Genomic DNA, 21,072 nt, shown 5'->3' with positions numbered 1-21,072 from the left:
TGATAAAGTGTATAGAGGGATAAAAAACCATTAAAGTTATCAAAATAGCCCGAATCAAAAAAATGAACTGCACAAATATACTATACATATGTATGTAGGTGTGGGAAAAAGTTCACAGCACTTCATGGCTAAAACCTTATTACAAACTTAATCCAGAAATAACAGGTAAATAAATACAGCTCTCCTAGCCAGAAGCGAATTTAAGCTAAATGTCTAATCTCAATAAATCAGATGAGCTCTATATGCAGAAATTCCTGGTGACACATTACTAAAAAGAAAAGACAAAGAGATAATTCCAAGGTCGACATATGATTTCATAGCTGATAAGAAAGAAGTCTGCACATTAAGTTCTTCCGTTATTGTTTTCGAGTATCTGTTATTTCCGACAGCTCAGTTATCTCCAGTTTATAAAAATTTATATAAATAAATGTAAACACTCAATTGAGATTAACCGCTTGGCAGAGAAGCGTGGAGGCGGAGGGCAGAAGAACAAAATACACACAACTCAAAAAAACATGTGGAATTCCTGCTAACGCGTTACTTTTTGTGAAATGATTGCTGTTGTTGTTATTGTTGCTCTGCGAAAACCTGTTTTGAGTTGATAATAAAGAGAAACTTGGTGCAAGACTTGACTTGAGTTGGTCGAAAGCTTGACTAAACAGCTCCAGCAATTGCATGAACCATAAAAATACAGCAAACTCAGAAGCAATTCAATTTAAATTAAATTTGATAAATTTGCTATGGCAGCGCAATTGAGTTTATTTAGTGAGTGATTATATTTACAAGTCGTGTGGATTTGATTTTATTTTATAGATAGGGCAGTTAAATTCAAAATCAAGACAGGCAAAAATTCAAATTAATTTTCTACTACTTGGCAGCACTGCGCAACAGCAACATTCCTTCCACGCTTCCAGTCGCTCTCGCGTGCTCTCTCTCTCTCTCTCTCTTTTGTTCATTCCACTGCACACACAACACATAGGTGTGTGTGTTTCTAGCTGCTTCGCTGCATTTGTTTTGTTGTTGTTTGGTTGTAGTGGTGGTGGTGGTGGTGGTGGTGGCGGTGTTGCTATTGCCTGTATGGTTTGGCCAGCCAAGCCACATTCGTTGAGCGGCTTTCGCTGTTGAATGAGCTGCGAACGCGTGAACGTCAATTGAATTTTGAACGGAAACAGAACGCGTCCGCTCTGCTAATTAAAATCGAGTGCGTTCTTCGGCATCTATCCAGCAGATACAACCAAATTGCAGCTGCCACAACTTACAGCAACAACAGTGGCATGTGCGCCTGCATGTGTGTGTATGTGCGTGAAATCTATAAATACTTCTTATTTGCGGCCTCTGCGACCACAAAAAAGCCGTGAAAGTGAAATGTTGTGACCAGAGTATCTGTTAAATACAATTTAATTGCTTCAATAGAGCTCAGAAAACACGACGCAAATTAATGAAAATTTGAAAACCTACTTACAAACGTGCTATTTTTTGTTGTTCATACTTTCGGAACATTTTTATCTCACCGCCGTGTTTTCATGCCTCGTTCGCATTTGTTTTTGTTATTGTTCTTTTTGTTGGTGCTGCTCTGGCCTGAGAGCCGCCGCCGCAGCCACCCCCCCTTATATAGTCGTCGGCCATTCAGCCTCAACAAGTAATTCAAAACGTTGCCGCTCGGCTTCGTTGAACTGGAAGGCGCGGCATGCAGCATTTTAAATACAAGAACAGCCCAACGACGTCCTTGAGCTCATAATTTATACACCTGTTTAAGCGCTCAACTGTAAAACAACAACAACAACGTGAACACGCACTTTTGTTTTTGTCGCAAAAACCGGGAAAAATAAAATCCAAAAATGAATAATTTCACAACAACAACAGCCACTCCAGCAACTAAGGAAGCGCTGCCCAGAACGGGACACGTTACTGAAGGTTAGTTCAGATTATGCACAGATTTTGGCAACAAATATCCGAGGCTCGTTAGATGAAAAATAAGAAGAGGTTCAAGGTGAAGGTGATTTATTTTATTTTGAATAGCGTATTATAGACATGTTAGTGCTAGTGGAAAAACTCAACTACTTTCTATACTGCTTATCAATAAGAAAACCTCTTGAAGAGGTAAGCGAGTTCGCAGAGCTACTCAACAAATTTTTGAGAGAGCGATATAACTAACTCTCTTGAATTATATTATGTATGATAAATCCAGTGGTAAGTTGGTAGCTTAATAAAATATTAAAGAACGTTTCATTTCTCTTGAAATATAAATAAACGGAGAAATTGCACATCGAGTGGAACGAATTACGATCTGCGTAGCCAATCAAGCGCTACAAATAAGTTGCCGTACATAGTAATATTCATTACACCCAGAGAGTAAATGGGCATACTAGTTTAGTGCGAAGAAATCGTGAGACTCCACAAAGTTTATGCATGGAAAGTCAAGATATATCCATGCCTACGTCCGTCTGTATGTACGCTAAAATTTCGGAAAGTATAAGAGCCAGAATTAGCAAACTTGGTACCCAGCTTCGCCTAGATATGATAAGGCACAAGTTCGTTCGATACAACCCCTCACTCCCCCAAAAGTGATATTTTCATTAATATAACAATGCATGAAACTGCTTGCCCAAATATAACCTTAGCAGCCTGTATGCAGCTGACAAAACAGCCATAGCAATAGTTAACCTTATATAGTTTTTAAAACCTTTTTATTTGATCCATATAGAAATTCAAGAAAAGTAATCAGTGTTGTTTTTGGTCTCTTTAGATCAACGAGAACACTAAGTACTTTTAAAACTACTCTTCCTAATGAGTCTTACAATAATAGCCTTTCAACATAATCTTTTCAAAGAACTTCTAACATAAACAACCTGGCAAATCTTTCAAAAGAGAGAAGCCGGCTTATGCTAATTTAATTTTGATTTATTTCCTTAAGAATCATAAAGTGGCAGAGCTTTTATTTGCTTCTTCCTAATATTTACTTAAAAAATTGCTCCGACATTTTTAATTAAAAACCACTGATTTATTATTGTAGTGTCCATTGTTTAATAACTCAGAAAAGCGAATTTTTTGTTTAAACAAGAACAACTAAAGATTATTACTAAACAACCGCATGTCAACCGCAAAATATTCTTTTATGTAACCGCCTTGGGCAATGTGATTCACACTCGCACAATACTCGAAGGTATATAGATAAACTATAGCCAGACTTGGCCAAAACTGATGGAAAGGTATTGACTAAGAGCATGAGGCAAAGTATGAGGCGAATATGCAAATTTTGCAGCTCAATTGGAAGACAATGGAAGCCCAAAACGATACACACAAAGACTGCATTCAATGGCTCTGCTTAATTAGAAATTACGACATACACGTAAATGAGAAAAGAAATTTGTTGTCCAAATTGAGAGTGTCTGACACGCCAGGCAACTCTTGTATGCTAATGAAGAATATTGGATGAAGAGGGCAACAGCAGCAGCGACTGATTGCGGTTTTTTTTAACAACAACTTTCACAGACAAAGAGGGGGGAGAGGAGGGAGACAGGTGTAGCCATTTGGCAAGCAACTATGGGGCACATCTCCATAGTCATGCTATGCTACAAAACTTGGCCTGCAATTTAGTTTGAAAGTTTGCTTGTGCTCGTATACTCTACACAATAGAAAGGGCAAGAGGGTGTTTTAATTTGAGTCAGACTGTATGTGAATTGGAAAACTCAGGCTTTGCGATTAGTACAAAGCTTTAAGAAGGGAACTATAACCTGTATTGTTATTTTTAGCAAACATCTGTTGGTAAGAGTATGATATTGGAACTGAGCTTAATTTAGGCACGCCTCTCTTATGCCTTCTATGGGTTAAATCATCCTAATACAGCAGCTTGGTTTGAATTGGTCTACCATAAGTCTAACCAACTGTTCGAGTGTATGAACGTCGACAGCTTTTTAATGACAGATGTTGGAGACAAAAAACTTTGTCATGTAGGTTCTAGTAATTCATATATAGTTTCTAATTTATAATTCTGCGTTACAGATGTGATTGTTGATAATATTTGATAATTAAAACGCATTATTAATAGAATATTCTTGAGTTTGATAACAAGATATTGAATACAAGCACATGTTAAAGCTTGCTGCTTGCTTTAGAGATGATCTTCAAAAAAAATACCTACATACATCTGATAATATGGTTAAGAGTTTTCCCATTGTTCTAGCAGAGTATTAGTTTGGATCATAACCATTTGTTCAAATATTGTTTTAATATTCTAAATAAGAAGTTTTTAGTTGCATTAAAAGTTTTTAATATTTTTTAAAATTTATAAACCTTTTTTGTTTGAAGCAAATTAGATATTGGAAACCCTGCTCTGATATTGAAGTAAGCGTTGAGTTTCGTTTCTTTCCCTCAGCATTATAAATACTTATGTATATGCCAACTGGATAGAGAGTATTTCATAGTCATTTGCGAGCAACTTTAACTTTCCCACTCGTTTTCTCTGAAATGATAAACAAAAGGCAGACGCTCGGCATCAGCCACTATAATAACAGCAACAACAACAACTACTGACAACATCTAACAACAACCGAACACTAAATTAAAAACATCTACATCAAAAACAAAAAGCTGACAGCATGTGAAGAAGAAATTTCAGTTGAAAATAAACAAATGCTGGTAGGAATAGCTGACTCCAAACAGAGCTCCAAGCGAGCGAACAGAAAGGGAAAATTTTTACAGCACTTGAGGTGCAAAAAATATAAGAGTAGAAAAAAAGTGATACCGCAGGCACTTTCCATTTAATGAGCGGCTGCCAAGCAAAAGTAAGAAAGAAATAAAAAGGTAAGGCGCGTGCAGCTTTGTGTATCTTTAAGATACGAGTATGCGTTTGAGTTCGCAAAACTGCAACAGCTGACGAGCCAGTGAGTGGCAATGGGGTTAGCTGACGAGTTGGCTGGTTCAGTCAGCCTGGCTGCTTCATTTGTTGCCAAGCATGCATAACAAAAGACCCCCACAAAGGCAGCCAGGCTGGCAGGCTGGCACTCAAATGCTGGCCTCTTTTTGCATCGCCTGATGTTTGACTGACAAACTGCTGCAGCGGGAAGGGGGCAGGGGAGTGCTGTTGTGGGGACAAACATTCAGCAGCTGCATGACGAGGCTGCCTTGCAACTTTGCGACTCCGCAAGTTTGTTTCACTTATTATACATACATTCTGTGGCACGGCATGATTCACTTGTCGGCTCGGCGACAGGATGTGCCGAACACTCCACACTAACATGCTCATAGAGATGATGATGATGAAGATGAAGAAGATGATGATGAAGATGAAGAAGATGATGATGAAGATGAAGAAGATGATGATGAAGATGACGATGCCTCATGCAGTGCATCGTTTTAGTGGCACAATGGCTACGCACTTTGATAGAACAAAGCTGGCGAGGCTACTGGCCTGCTACTACTACTACTACAGTAATACCTGCACATGAGAGGATAATGCTCTCATTTTATTAAGACTATAACATTTTAATACAGTTTTTGTCGACTATTGTAAGGGACTTAATGTTTCCACAATTTTAATGCCATCATGCCATTGCATAAAAGTTTTCATAATGCTAAGTTTTCGAACTCTTTTATATGTTGAAGTATTTACTGACATACCTGTTAATATAATAATAAAATAAAATAATTTCTTGAATAAATTCAAGTTAAAATCAGACCAGTTCCAATAACGGAAGAATCTGTAGGTGCTCCTCAAATAAAAACATTTTTCAACTTTACTCAAAGAAAATAAATCCTAATATTTGGAATTCATTAACGATCTAGAATAAAATACCAAACCCAATTTGGTAGAAAAATTATGTAAAACATCGATACATCAGCGATGCTCTTCAATCGCTCCTATTTGTCAACTTAATAAAAAAAACCATTAACTCATAATTATACTTTTGAAATAATAAATATACTCGATAAAATCCGTATAACTGAAACATTTTTCATTATTCGTTGTTACAAGAATAAAATTGTCACTATTTATTGTTCTCTGACGACGTCAGTGTAAAGGAGTAGTTCTGATGAAGAAGAAAACAAATTTCTTGTGATTATTTAATTATTAACTAAGTTCGTTTCAGCACTTTGTAGATCATGATCATGCATACTTGTTAACTATTATATGGCCCTTTTTTACCCATTACTGGTCTGTAATTTCGTTTAAGATTTAACTTCTCATGTGATTTGATTCCCAACACTTCATTTTCAAGCTATAGAGAACTGCCAGCTCGTGGTCCATAATGAAGAATCAGACCTTAATCAAAGTAATTTAGAGGATAGCTGAACTAGGGCTGTAAAATATTTGATACTTACGATCAACAGGGATTACATTAGATTAAATACCCCTATTTGCTTGATCAGTAGTTATTACAGTATTATTATTACTTCTATCTTTACCTCTTTAAGCTGGAGCTATTACTATAGATATTATAAACAGATCGAAGCTTAAATAATTTCACTTTTTTTTTTTTTAGCGATTTTCTCAGTAACAAAATCAATTAACCACTAACTGAACAAAATTAAATTTGATTGTCACATTCAAGTTATGGTTTCAAGTATGCATTTGACTTTATACGATTAATTAATTTTTCAAAAACAAATACACCTTCGGCAATAATGTTAAAAATCGTTTCTGAATCTATTCTTTATGCTGCTCTAGCTTGGACATGCTTAAGTGAGGCCAGATTGTCGAATATTAAATCGTTCACCATAACCTTTGGGTCTTCGTTTTCAATTTTGTTACTGGTTTTGAAAATAGGAAGACATTTTTGATAGGCCAGCAAAATGCATTTAACACTCAGCTAAGAGATACTATAGTTGAGTTACAAATAAAGTAATCCAGCATGGGGAGCGAAAGTAAGAAGGTTCGGAACGCTTTTGGCTGAGTTGAAAAGTATCTAGGATATAGATATTTCTGATCCATTCACCAAGCCATTTATAGTTATGCTAAACGAAAAATATTGTAACCAAACTTCGTCTTAATGAGTAGTTTCTTGTATTTTAAAATACATTTTCCAGCAATTTGATGACATTGGCGGGAAGGGGAGGGCGGAAAAGAGGCTATACAAAAACTGTCTGCTGTCTATACATATCAAATGGAAGTGACGTGAAAGCATGTTTGGCATCCTCCATTTCAACACATCGTTAATAAATTACATTAATTACATTATTCACATAATTTTCATTGCATACTGCATTCTTTGAACTTTCTACCACTTTCGCCATTTCATCACAAATCGGTGCATAACTAATGTTTGAACATTACACAATTAATTATGCGTGTTAGTTCAGTTGTAAGTGCTTCAGGGGATGCCATAACAATTAAATGGAGCCAATTCCCCCTTTTAGCAAATTCGTTTTTTACAGCTACTACTACCTGCAGAGCAAGGCACAATTATTGGCAATTTTCTTTTGAGCCATGCAGTTGGCCAAATGTTTGCATTCAGAAAGAGCCAATCAATGGCAGTTCAGACAATGGCTCAACCAGCTCAGTACTCTTCATCATGATCATCATCATGAAGAGTATGTTCATCATCATTGCCAACTGTATTATGGCCAGAAACAGAGGCAGCAGCAATTGTCATGGCTAAGGTCAATGTAAGCAGCATGTGCCGGGCATGCAGCCATCGAATTCGTTCGTCTCTGTATAAAAATGTGTGCCTCCAAAGGTAAAACACACACACACACACGTGCACATATATGCATCTTCGATGAGTATGTGTGTGTGTGTGTGTGGATATATCTTTCAGCTGCCACATTCAAATAGTCAGCAACTGCGTCGACTACGACGACTGCGATGAGTACGCGTCGGCGTTCCAGCCATTTCTGCTGACTGTTGCAGCCAACCCGACCTAGCCCGCTCCCCTCCCCCCTCTCTCTATCTCTCTCTCTCTCTCCCTCTTAACAACAACAACGCACTGGCATGTTCAACAACCTTGAGTCAGGTTTTTCCACTTTCGGCGTCGCTAATCAATGCAAGCGTCGCCGTCGAGCATCGTCGTCGTCGTCGACGTCCATGCATTTATTCAGTCTCTTCTCTATATACATAATTCGATTTTTGTTTTCCAGCTGAGTTTTCCTGCATTTTCCTGACTTGTCAGCCCATTTCGTGTGCGCTCGTAAATTTTTGTTGATTCGTGTTGAGTGAGGCCGCTGAGGCTTCGTCAAACGGCTTTCTAATTTGGCTCTTCCGCTCTTGTTTATATATTCATAAATGTATTTACGATATATACATATATATATTCGGTATAGCTGTGTAACATAGGTTTTCACGCGATCGCATCGAGTCATTCACACCAGCCAGAAAATGCGCCCAAGTTTACGTTTTCTGGCTGCGGCTGGGGCTGGGGCTGGGGCTGTGGGTGTCGAAGAAAATTCAGTGTTAGAGGCAGACAAATCGAAAATCATTGATGGAAGCTCGGCAAGTGCAAAAAGGTCTGTTGTATTGAATGTGCATTCCGTTTAAATGGCCGGCAAATGAATGCTCAATAACTTTCAATTAGCAATTGCACGAACCGGGCCACGTACTCGTACACGACCAAGCAAGCAAGCCAGCTCTATTCTATAATTTTGATTGCTCTGCTAGATCACGAATACAGCACGTACAGTGGCAGCCAACAAAATGGGGAATATGCACTATTTTTTGAAAAAATTCTAGGCATAGATTCATAAAATTGAAATCGAATAAAGCTCTGAAATGAGGCCAAAATTAATCCCTTAAATCACAGTCTTTATATTGTCCGTTCAACAAATTTCAAGCCTATATTTATTTAGTTTTATTCCTTGAAAGGAATTTAACTTTTGGCTTTCAACTTCAAACCCAAACTTGCAAAACATCTTAGCAAGACTGCTCAAATTTCAAATATTTCATATTCCAAAGTATTGCCTTAAAATAATTCAAATTAGTGAAGCTTTTTCATGCTAAAACATCTTGAATTTAAAGCAAAATTTTGTGTACAAATTCGCCTAAGTGTCTTACATTCAAATATTCCAAAGTATTGCCTTAAACTCTTAAAAATTATTCAAATTAGTGAAGCTTACTTATAATTTCGGATTTTCTCTCTATATCGTGTCAAAACATTTTGAATTTGAAGCTAAATTTTGTATACAAATTGGACTTCAGTGTCTTACATTCTTTGTTAAGTTGTCTACTTTACTATTCTCATTTAATTAGACCCGTTTGGTTTGTATTAACATTCGATTTTCAAATACTATTTAAAGTCAGTCAACTAAACTGTTTTTGAAACAAATAATGTGAATATTTGAAGCAAATTTGCCATTACTACTGCTACAAAGAAGATGAGTTGGCATCATTAATAGTATGCACAATATTAATGTTTATGTGCAAAGCTATATATCGAAAACTAATAACTAATATTTACTGTACATACATATTTACTGTACATAAAATCGTCTAATATTTGTTTCATAAAATATTTGCTTTAGACAATGTCATCAGTCAGCTGCTCTCCCTTTTCGATTGAAGGCTTAGCCGACTTGTATTAGCAGCTGTCTCTTAACCAGTTCAAACAAAATGCAGTTGGTTGGTTGGTTGGACAGGGTAAGCATTGCCTAAATATATGTGTGGCCATGTCGTTCTACGCCCCAATTTAGAATCATCTTGTGAAATCAATAAAAAGCGTCAAATACCTTAATAGTCCAGAATGATTTGCCCAGATACAAGACTTGTTTTCCGCATGTTGTGGATGCTTTCTATTGCTTTCTTATAACTACAACTAGAGCCGAAGTCTTCATGGAATGATTTGCCCCGATACTGGGTTTAATTTTCAAGAACTGCAGCACAGACATAGAACCACATAAAAGATGTTGTGTGGACGCTTTCTATTTCTTCCTCACCATTGTGGGAAACAGGCAACCTTCTAAAGGCCATTCGCCTTTATGCAAGTCCTCTTCTTTCCCTTGTGACTTGAAGTGTAAACAAAGTGTTCTACAAAATTCTGGAAAATTATCAATGTTAATTTCGGAACTGTGCCATCGGCTTACTCTACGCCCGAAAGTTAATTTGCACAACTCTGTCAAATTCCTCGGAAACCGTATGACGCATGCGCAGCACACTTTTAATGCGTCTGTGCTTTTTGTTTGTTTACTTTAGTTGTGGTCAACTCATTGAATACAGATGTATATATATATGTGACCCAAATTATTGCCACTGTAGTGCGCCATAAAAGTGGTGTCACTTTATACTGCGGTTGTTGTTATTGTTGTAGTGGATATGCACCACACACAAAGGTTAACTGTTATTTGGCGCAAGAAACCCGTTCAGCAAGTTCAGGTATTTACAGACATATATTTCATTCCACCAAGTGGTAGGTATAGGTATGCAGTTCATGACAAAAGAGCGCGATAAATCAAATCCATTCTGAGTTCTCAGCTGGCTGGTTGGGTGAGCAATGTGTGCCGTGCTTATCAATGAGTTCGGCGCAGGAAATTACTACGAAAAAAAAAGAAGGAAAACAAACCTTCCACAAAATATTGACAACTGCGGGCATTTCGAGTTGATTTTACGAACGAAACAGCTGCAAATTATCAACATGAACCGTATATTGCAAGTTTTTACTATTTTCCATTTCCTGTATGCAAAGCGAAAAGGTGCAAGAAGCAGAAGCTGAAAATAAAAAAAATATTTTTACGACAGTGTACTACTTATACGAGTACATGGGTACATACATATACTATTTCTATATAATGTACAGTAAGTTAATTTCAACACATTTGTTGGCCAAACCGTTCTCCTGTTCTCTATTATTGTTATACTCTGCAGTCCGAATCGAAGCAAGGTATATGGGTTTTCTAACAATATATGCATGAGTCGTGCTAGCGGTGTATGTTTGCATGTATGAACGCCTGTTTCTTCTTGAGAACGAGTGCTGTAGGCCTTAAATATTCTGAGCGCATTATTTTTAAATACATAAATATGAAGTATATTGAAGTTTTTCGATATTACTACTCTGTCATAGAATAATGTTAATATCAATCAGTTGCTTATTTTGTAAAAAACTCATTTTCCACCTGCACTCTTCCTATCAATTTTTAAATTATAACTTACTATGTTATATACATAATTTTAAGTTTTAATATGAATACTGTAAATAGTAATAGTAAATAATAGTATACGTGTATATAACAGTATACAAATTATAAGAGCTATGTAGCTTAAATTTTAACAATATCAAATGCAAACGTATTCAATACTAAAATGTTTTCTTTCAAATCTAAGCAGTTCTAAGGAATGTAACTCTATTATTCGCTTTATCATCAGCCAGTATGAATCCACGATTCCTGCGTCTTAGAGCCCACATTTCTAGTTGCATAATCTTACCGATCATAGATTTTATAGATTATAGCTACAATACTTATATTGTATGAGTGTCCTTTGTTCCTCAAATATAGTATTTGTTTAAAGATAGACTATTTTCCTATTACAGCAATCATGTGCTATTATGGAGAGCATTTTTCATAAAATGCTCAGTACAGTCAATTCCAAAGTTGGGTGTATCTCTCCATAATGTGAAGGATAATGGGTAAGGTTGGGACATCCAAGACATCCAGCAAGAATGGCAGATCATATGCTGTAGATACATATATATGTACATTCTTGTATATCATCAGCATTAAGAGACGAATCCAAATCGTAATATCAGTCCATTCGTCTACGTTTCAATCACTGCTCCTCCCACAATTAAAACTTTGCACCGATCGCAATAACATTACATAGCAGGTTACACAACTATATGATATAGTTTAGTTAGTTTTTATGTTGAAAACTTCTTTGCTTCTACATAGTGATCACAAATATGTTTAAAACGGTCTCTAATGGATATATAAGATAAGATACGTAGTACGAAAAGAGTTGGGTGGAATCAAGTTCCCAAACCATCACCAGGGAGGCATACAGTTTGCTTCTAACTCAGAGTACAGGGTATACAGCTTCGGCACAGAAGAAAATAACGTTTGAGCTCGATTTTCCTGCCTCCCTCTCTCTCCCTCTTCTCTCTCTCTCCTCTCTCTCTCTCTCCTCTCTCTCTCTCTCTCTCTCGCACACACACACCATCACTAAATTTTTTGCTGCCGTTGTGCATAATAAAAAGTTGCGCTTCGCGCTTTTGCTGGGCATTATAAAGAAGCAGACGTAAGAACAACAAAGTCTGGTCATAATATGCTGAAAGCAACAACAACAACAATAGCAACTACAAATACAAAGATTGCTTGCCTAGTCAGCATACCAAATGACGCCCCAATGTGTGTAATGTGAGCAACCTGAGCATTCACGCCGAACGTCGAACGTGGAACGCTGCAAAAAGATACTTTGTTTGTAGTTTGTGCGCGCTTAAGATACAATTTTGTTGAAAGCTCACAAACACACATATTCGCACATCTCAGTACATACATACATATACATATACGGTATATGTATATCACTTATGTGTGTATTTACTTATCTTCTTACTACATGCATATGCGAGTAAAGCTGTTCTTGACGTGTTCGTCATTGTTGTTGTTGCTGGCCAGTGAGAAATCAAATGGAAAAGCAAACAGCTAAATTGATTATAGCAGCAAAATCGCATTTTGCTGTTATTCCTTGGCCACCAATGGGGCCAACATTGTTGCAATGGGGCGCGAAACAGCCAATTTCGCAGCATTACTTGATTACGCTCTGGAATTGAAGCGCAGCACAAATTGTTGTTAATTAAAAGCCGCCACTTGAAATGCAACTTAGGGCCATGCCACATAATTTCACTAAGCGTGTTTATCTAATTGACCAGCAACTGCAGTGGAAAGCAACCAAGAGCGAGACCGAGAGCTCACCATAAATCAATGGTCAGAGTTCAGCTAATTGAGTGACGACAGCTTAAAGGCAAAGAACCTTTAAACTAGTAGAGGTTGACGACTCAAGCAAAGTGCATGAAAATGTTTCACAGCTTGACAGACAATGTTAATTATTAATGTACTTGAGGAAGTAATAAAAAGTGATATTTAACTTTAAAAAGTAAACATTAAAGTATTGCAATAGAGATCTCAATTTTTGTAATTATGCATCATTAAAATCGCTTCATTAGCGAACAGCAACTACTTATAATGGCATGCACTAAAGGTTTTATTATTTGAGCTTTATTAAATAATTAATAGAAACTTAAGCTGCTAAAAGCATCTTCAATCAAGGCGTACAATGCTCAAATATTATAGAATAATACCAGATAATATGCTTGGCACTTATATCTACATAAGTAATTATACAAGCATTTAGAGTAGGGTTAAAGAAAATATTGAGTAAAATGAAATTAATAATAAAGTACTATAATAAACTAACAACAAGAGGTTAGTTATCATAGAACGGAACGAATCTGAGCAATCACTAAAATATTAAAACTTCTTACTGTAACCGACAATTTCTTAAAACCATTTTCCAATTAAATTCTAATTACATGATCATATTTTTTCTCTCTTGTAAGTATTAAAAAACCACAGAAGATGCAATTTTTAATACATGGGAGCTGCAAAATGTGAAAGCACTCGCTAGTCTATTAAATTAAACTTTAACTCTTTTAGACTAAAACTTAAACCTTTACCTACTGCCTACTTCAGCTATGTAAACCCTTCTTAGAAGAGAAACTTTGGTTCAAATCTGGAGCTTCGCTCTATATATGAAAACATATTATCAGATGATCAACGACTTCCAGAAGCTAGAAAATCCTTCATTGTTAATGGGCTCTAATTCAGCATAAAATTTCAAGTTTCCTATTCTTAATTTAGAAACAACAACGACAATACGATGTTGGGAAATATTGAATGGATAAAACATTCTAATTCATTATAACATATCAAATTTCTTATTCCAAATTTTGTAACAACAATGGCAAGGCTAATAAATTTATGCAATGCTTATGCCATTCTTAAATATCTTCCGTTGAACCAATAAGGAACAATTTAATTCATTTTACAAAAGAGATGTAGAATCATAAACTTTAAGACAACTTTAATATTTAAATCTATAACTACAATACAAATAGAAATTGGCACATCGCAGAAGCCAAAAGTTACAATTTTTCTACACTCAATAACATTTTGTTTCAAATTTGAATTACTAAATGTTTAAATTGTTCAAATTTCTTTTTAGACAACAGAGCGTTAGATACATTTTTAAGTCAAGCTAGGACTAAACGCCTAAAAGCATAAGATAGGCCCAACTAACTAATTGTATCTGTGTTTTCAATCCAAATGCAAATGTGTATTTGGTTGTAAGATCTGTAAATACATCTAATCATTTATTTAACTGCAAGATCTATTTATACTTAACTTTTAACAACAACAAAATACAGCAGGAAAGTATTCAGAAAAATAGTTGATGTCAAAGAGTGTACAGCTACCGGCTAGTTTTTCAAATCCTTTTTAAAATTTTACAAGAGTAGTTGCACTCTTTCAAACGATTCAATAGATTCTTAACGTCTTATCGTAACGGACTATAAAACTTTCTTTCATGTTTGTAGCTCATGTCAAGCGGCTTTCCAATTTCCCCAATCTCTTTAAAGTAGAGTATCCGAATTGCAAGCTGCTATGACTAATGATAAATGGTGATGCCTCCACATAAATACTCATATCGTTTTTAAGGCCGTTGTCTGAGCTCAAGTGTTAAGTAGCAGCCGGCAGTCGAAAATTCTCATTCCTCCTCATCCACTTCTTACAGCAGCGGAATACAACACATAATTAAAATTTCATTTTACTACGCTTTCGCTTATCAAATCGAGGAGATCGGGGCTCGCAATGCAGCGTGCAGTGCAACAACTTTTTCCTGCCCGAAGCTGTCCATCAAATCGATCAAATGTTGATGGTCTTTGCCCCTAATTGGAGCGAAGTTGTTTGTCGCCGCACACTGACTCAAATGCTAGAGCTGCGTGCGTGACAAAAAAGGTGCCACGAGCACTCACACATTTTCACGAATCACGAATATTAACTGTTGATGCGCCTTGGAATTTGTGTACAGAATTTGTAAACAACCGATTTTCAAGTATAAGATATTTTTATTTAAATTGGTTCTGTACAATTTCTTCAACTGAGGTTTTCAACACTGGTCTACTCAAGTCAATCGGTTCACTAATGACAAAGTTATTCAATATTTACATACCGACATAAAAGATGGCGCACCCTGTACACTGTCCCAGAGGATACAAGTTTTAAAAGGATTAATCATTATTGTATGAGATTAATTTTATGCGCACTAATGTTTATTATATTATAATAAATATTTTTAGTCCCTGATTTCTATTATTTGATAGATTCTATTGACAACTCTGAGTTCTAGTACAATTTTCAGATTTCAATCTAAAAATATATACTTTATATTAAAAGCGTTTATTTGACATGTGAAATGAAAAAGAACAAAAGAAAAGAAAAAGAACAAAATTTTAGATAAATTCTCACTTTGGATGGAATTGTGCCTAATTGGTTATTCCCAGTCTTGTTAAGTTTTATTGTAAAGTAATTTTTCTAATACCAACTATGTTGCTTGGTGTTCTTCTAAATTCTGCTAACATTGGAATTCTCCTAAAGTGGAATAGAATGGAGATTTCTCCACAATTTTAAAACTTCTTTGATTGCAATCACGCAATCACGCACATCTCTAGCAAATACTTGTAAACATAAGCAAATGTACAGACATATCTACAACTGCATCAAATACGCGTTTCCATGTATACATATTTCAACATGCGCTGCTGTTGGGGCCCCCCTCACCGCATAGTTCTTCGTACGCGCATATACATAAATGTGTATGTACATAGAAGTATGTGTGTGTATATCTTTCAATGGCATTTCTTTGTTTAAACTTCCCCCACCATCAGCATCGCCAGCAACCAAATCGGACGCTGCATCTTTGGCTCGTTTTCGAACGTGACTCATCAAGTTTGTGTGCAATCAGCGGTGCTTTTAGAATCTTTAAGTGGAATGTGTGGTCGGTCTTGTTGTAGTCGTAGGGTTTCGTTAGATTTGGCTTGTAACCCGATCGGCTTAAACCGGCTCGTCGCTCCGCTTGAGCAGACAAACGAGCGCATTAAGTATCGGTTGTCGTTATGATTTTGATGTCATATAGAAATTAACACGGTCACCAGCACTCTATAGGCCGTATAAAAATCCGCTTATCGCAGCCCCAATAACAATAATAATTACATTAATTTTTATGCTTTCTTCCATTTCCCTCTTCATTGCAGTCTGCAAGAAGTGGCTGGAGCGTGAGGATGGCGCCCTGGCCTACAAACTGCAATCCCAGGAGAGTAAGTGTGTGCTTGCATTTCGATTTGATAATTAACTTATGCAGCAATGGTCATTTCTTTTACGTCCAGTTAATGACTTCTATAAGGGCAATCGTTATCGCAATGCGGTAGTGCGCGAAGATTTCCCAACGGCCCTCCATGAACAAATCAAAGAAACTGAGAATGCACAACGGCAAGTGGAGGCCTACAGAAGACGCCTAACAGAGCAGTAAGTAATGGGAATTAATTATGCAGCTCACTGGCTCGTTTACTTACATACAAGTATATGTATGACACATGACTTATGTACGAGTATGTTTCCCGCAGGGAGGAGCATGACAAACGCATTGCCAAAGAAATTGCAGACAAACTGGAACGCGACTTGCAAGAACAGCAACAGAAGGAGTTGCACGAAAGCGAACTCATAGCCCAACAAATGCAGGTGAGAGGATTTAATTAGTTCTCGAAGCTATTGTAGTTGTTGCGTTGAGAACTTTACTTTTTTTTATATATTTAATATAAGCAGATAACTTTACTGGCAAATACTTATCATTCTCAATTCCAAGTATTCCACACTTACTAGAAACTTTTTTAATTTTGCCTCAATTATAGGAAATTTATGTGAACTTGCCGCCCGTGCCGCCTCCCAGTTGCCGTGACAAGGCCCGTCCACCCCCACGACCTGCCAAAGCAAGTATTCTACAACAGCAGCTGCTGCAACAACAACAACAACAACAACAGCAACAGACATGTCAACCACATATATCAAATGGAAATGTTGAGCCGACTAGCTCCACACAAGCTAGATATCACCACAGTCAGCCACAGCCACAGCCACAGGCTCAGCAACCATTGCTACTGCAGCAGCAACATTTCTCACAAACAGACAACTATGTAGGACTATCGCTCATACCAAATATTGTAGATATGCCAACAAGCACACCAGTTAGACAAAAACCCACACAGCACCTTACCAACTATAGCAACAACAACCACAACAACAACAACAACAACAATCAGCTGTTGGTGAGTGACGCTGAACAAACGTCACGCTTCCATCATCAGCAGCAACAGCAGCAGCAGCCACAACATCAAATATCACCAACCTCAACAACCACTGCAGCCACACGCCGCCATCAATCGCAATCGCAATCGCAATCTCAATCACCACGCACACCAACAAATATTTTGCACACACCCACACACACGAGCACCGCATCGTTAATCGACGATTTTGTCGATTATGCTGATGTTGCTGACAGCATACGCTCCTATGATATGTCAGCAGCAACATCTGCCGATGCTCTCGATGCCAGCACCAGCACCACCACCACCATCACCACCTCTCATTATAAACAACGCTCGCCATCCCATGAGAATTTGCTTAAAACTGAACCCAAATTTCAGAAGTTGTCGCCGGAGAAATACGATCAGATGGTGGGGAACTTTGGCGTTACGGCGGGCAAGGTCGCTGAGCGGCACATGCAACAGCATGCCGACGACATCGAGGTCTATGTGGATCCCTGTGATTATGCCAGTTTGCGTGAAATCGGAATGCCCATGGAAGAGATCAAGGAGCTGAGCAAGAAACTGAAACAGGAGCAAAAAGATGAGGTGGGTTCCAAATCAGCAGCATTAATGGAAACTTAATATGGAATAATATTTGTATTGAAAGGGAACTCATATTAAAGAGTATTTTCAAGTTTTTGAAAAATATAAGCAAAAGTTTCCATTTGAAATGGCTTAGCTTTGTCTAGAAATCGGTAAAATATGTTATTACTACATTCAACATTCTTTTCAATGGGTTTTTTATAAAGGCAATCAAAATACTGTTTTAAGAATCTAAAAATTACTTATTTTATCGTGCGTTTTATCGTTTCTGTAGCTTTGTGAAAAGTAATTTTGTTTGATAACCATACTCTGAGCCTTTCAAAAAATAATACAATCAATAGATTTTTAATTGAATCGTTCATTATTTTAAAATATATATTTACAACAATTTTTAAACGTGTTGGGTAAAAAATATATATCTGGCCAAGTACCTTCGGTTTCTCAAAAGTAAAACCAGCTAACAAAAATAATATTTACACAATTATTATTATTGACATAATCGTATGTTTATCAAACAATTTCAAGAATTATATTCTGTTTAAGCAAATGTTTTATTTTTTTCATTTAGAATATTTTTTAACTAAAGTTAGAACAAAAATATTTTACATTTTTCATTTAATACAAAAAAAAAAATTAATACAAAAGATTTGTTATATATTTTCCCGATTAATTTAACCAATAATTTCCAAATTTTAGTTGCTGGCACGTCGGCTGCAGGCCATTGAGTCGAAGGACACCGTCAGGCAGGAGGAACGTGATCGCATGCTGGCGATTGAAGCTCAAGACAAGGAACTGGCCAAAATGCTGCAAGAACGGGTAAAATCTTTTCAATATAACTTATTAAGAATAATACTTTTTACACACTCCACAGGAGAAGGCCAAAGCTAAGCGTGCCAAGGAGAAGGCGCGCCTGCGCAAGAAGGAGGCCGCAGCTGCAGCCGCCTCCGGCAACAATTCCACACTCTGCGGCAGCAGCAACAACTCACACTGCGGCCCATTGCTGCCACTGCCACAGGACTGCATGTCCGGCCACAAGTCACAGCCGCCACGACCGCTCGATGAGAATGTCATCGATGTAGAGGCCTATTCGAATCCCATAGACGTACTGAGCAGCCATCAACGAACCCAAAACGGCACTCTGACCAATGGCAGTCTGACGCGCGATTCGGGCTCGGCTCACAGCTCCATGCAGCGACATCATCGCCTCAATGGCAGCTTGAGTCGTGAGGACGATATCTACACGCTGCCCGTGGACAGCTGCCGGCCTGGACAGAGGCCCGTTTCTCTGCACATGGCCGCTGAAACGGGACAGCAGCAGCAATCTCAAAACTCCATGACGCGGTGAGTCTCTAACTAAAAACAGTCTAACAATCCATATTTTATAGCCAATCTCTATTTGATAGTTCGGAGCATTATGGCTCGGAGAGCTCGCACGATGAAACGCTTCACCTGAATGGTCACGATTTATCGCCACACGTCAAATACTCGAACTCGGCAAATTTTGGTATATATGTATTTGAAAGTGCTCTTTAATGTGGTTTCATATTTTTTTCTAACATCTACATTTTTATTCTTGCAGATCAAAGCTCCAGTCCCACGCCGCCTTACATGCCAATTCAAGGTACGCGCAGATCGAATTCAAGTGAGGATCGAAAAAAGAAATCCAAGGACAACAAATGCACTCACCAATAAAGTCTGATGGCAAAAATCGTAGCTTTCACACATACTTACATATTCAAACATACATATACTATACAAGTATACACATACTATATAAACATATATTTTGATGTTCTTCCTTCAATTGACTACGTACTTTATTATGACAATGAAATTGTTTTGCTGCCTCTTCGTAACTCGGTATCTTGTATCTTGTATTGTTAGTGCTTAGTAATAGTAATCTTAAGCTGACACTTGTTGTGCGGAATCAAAAATAAAACTTCAATTTGAAAATCAATTCAATGGAATAGAGTTCTTGAACTTACAATTAGTGTTCGAAATACTGCACTTTTTCAATTAGCGAGACAGAGAAAAAAAACTAACTACAGAAGAAGAAACAAAACATTATCGAACACAAATCCAATTTTAAATCGATTATTGTTTTTCGTCTTCTGTTGGTAGGCCAAGGTTATCATTTTTTTTAGGTATCTTAGACTTCTATGTCGCGCGCCAGAAGAGTTAAGCCGAATTACTCTAGGGTTTGAAGTTTAATTTGAATGCAGTAGCCCAAGGCGGTTTTATTTAAAGTACAATTTCTAAGTCATCTACTCGTGTAAAAATAGGATCTACAAAAAGTCTTTTCGTGTCTTCAAGACATCAAAGCTAATGTATATTATTTACATAAGCATTTATTAAGGTAGAGTTTTATGTAAAGGGCTTTTTAAGTAAATATAATTACAACTTTGAACGCTTTTCCGTTTGCACCCATAAACTACACTTTGAGTTCGTAGATTATGAAAATATTTATATATTTACTGTCATTTAAAACTGTGGAATAAAAAAGTGTATGAAATGGAAGTCCGAATTACAAAGCCTGCAAAAAACACGAGATGACTATCGGAATTGCAAAGCTTACAAAGAGCATGAAATATAATTTTCAAATGAAATATATATAGTTTTTAAAATCCCTTCTGCTGTTTGTAGAGTAAGTATGTCTGTGGTATCAATAGCCCTATTGGCCGCATGAAAAAGCATACAATTTCAAGTAAGTTTCAAGTATAGCTCCTCCCATAAGACTTATTTATAATTAAGGAAATATAAGAAATTTCCAGCGTTAACATGACTTTCATTCCAATTCCTTTTAAGGAAGCAATATTGTTAAGCTGTAACACTGTTAAGCTATTACACTGTTAAGCTGTAACTCTGTTAAATACAAGCACTGTACAGTTGTAACACTGTTGGGATGAAATATTGTTACACTGTAAAATTTTAAAACTGCAATATTGTTGATTTCTAGCGCTTCTAACCTGTGACACATTGTTGCTGTAATACTACTCAAATGATAAACTTTTGTTGTTTTCATTCCTCAATTTTTCTTTAATATTTGCAACAAATTTAAATTTCGACCAATAAAATTATTTGACAGTTTTCCATAAAGAAGAATCAAATGAAAGTTGTAATAAATTTATGTTTACACCGGCAAAGTATTTTTGGAATGCCTTAAGTAAGCCTTTGTTTCAATAAAAAGTCG

General features: G+C 36.8%; 1 protein-coding gene across 1 annotated transcript; it reads left to right on the top strand.

The window, feature by feature from the left end:
• The first annotated feature begins 1,120 nt into the window (after positions 1-1,120).
• Positions 1,121-19,738, top strand: LOC115631423 (uncharacterized protein DDB_G0284459). The gene is made up of 9 exons (XM_030528151.1): positions 1,121-1,914; positions 16,230-16,292; positions 16,362-16,500; positions 16,599-16,713; positions 16,884-17,885; positions 18,579-18,698; positions 18,754-19,223; positions 19,286-19,386; positions 19,462-19,738. Exons 1-9 carry the CDS (start codon positions 1,839-1,841, stop codon positions 19,572-19,574), a joined length of 2,199 nt encoding a protein of 732 aa, XP_030384011.1. The 5' UTR covers positions 1,121-1,838; the 3' UTR covers positions 19,575-19,738.
• Positions 19,739-21,072: the final 1,334 nt, after the last annotated feature.

This window comes from Scaptodrosophila lebanonensis, unplaced genomic scaffold, assembly GCF_003285725.1.
Source record: "Scaptodrosophila lebanonensis strain 11010-0011.00,11010-0021.00 unplaced genomic scaffold, SlebRS2 tig00001412-arrow-pilon, whole genome shotgun sequence".
NCBI classification, from domain to species: domain Eukaryota; kingdom Metazoa; phylum Arthropoda; class Insecta; order Diptera; family Drosophilidae; genus Scaptodrosophila; species Scaptodrosophila lebanonensis.
Note: the sequence above shows the minus strand (reverse complement) of the source record. Positions and strands in the feature narration are given on the sequence as shown.

Excerpts from the sequence above, each read along its gene's own strand:
- LOC115631423 (XM_030528151.1), top strand. The coding sequence starts at position 1,839 with ATGAATAATTTCACAACAACAACAGCCACTCCAGCAACTAAGGAAGCG. Across the intron at positions 18,699-18,753 it reads CCAAAATGCTGCAAGAACGG|GAGAAGGCCAAAGCTAAGCG; the intron begins GTAAAATCTTTT and ends CACACTCCACAG. Across the intron at positions 19,387-19,461 it reads CTCGAACTCGGCAAATTTTG|ATCAAAGCTCCAGTCCCACG; the intron begins GTATATATGTAT and ends TTATTCTTGCAG.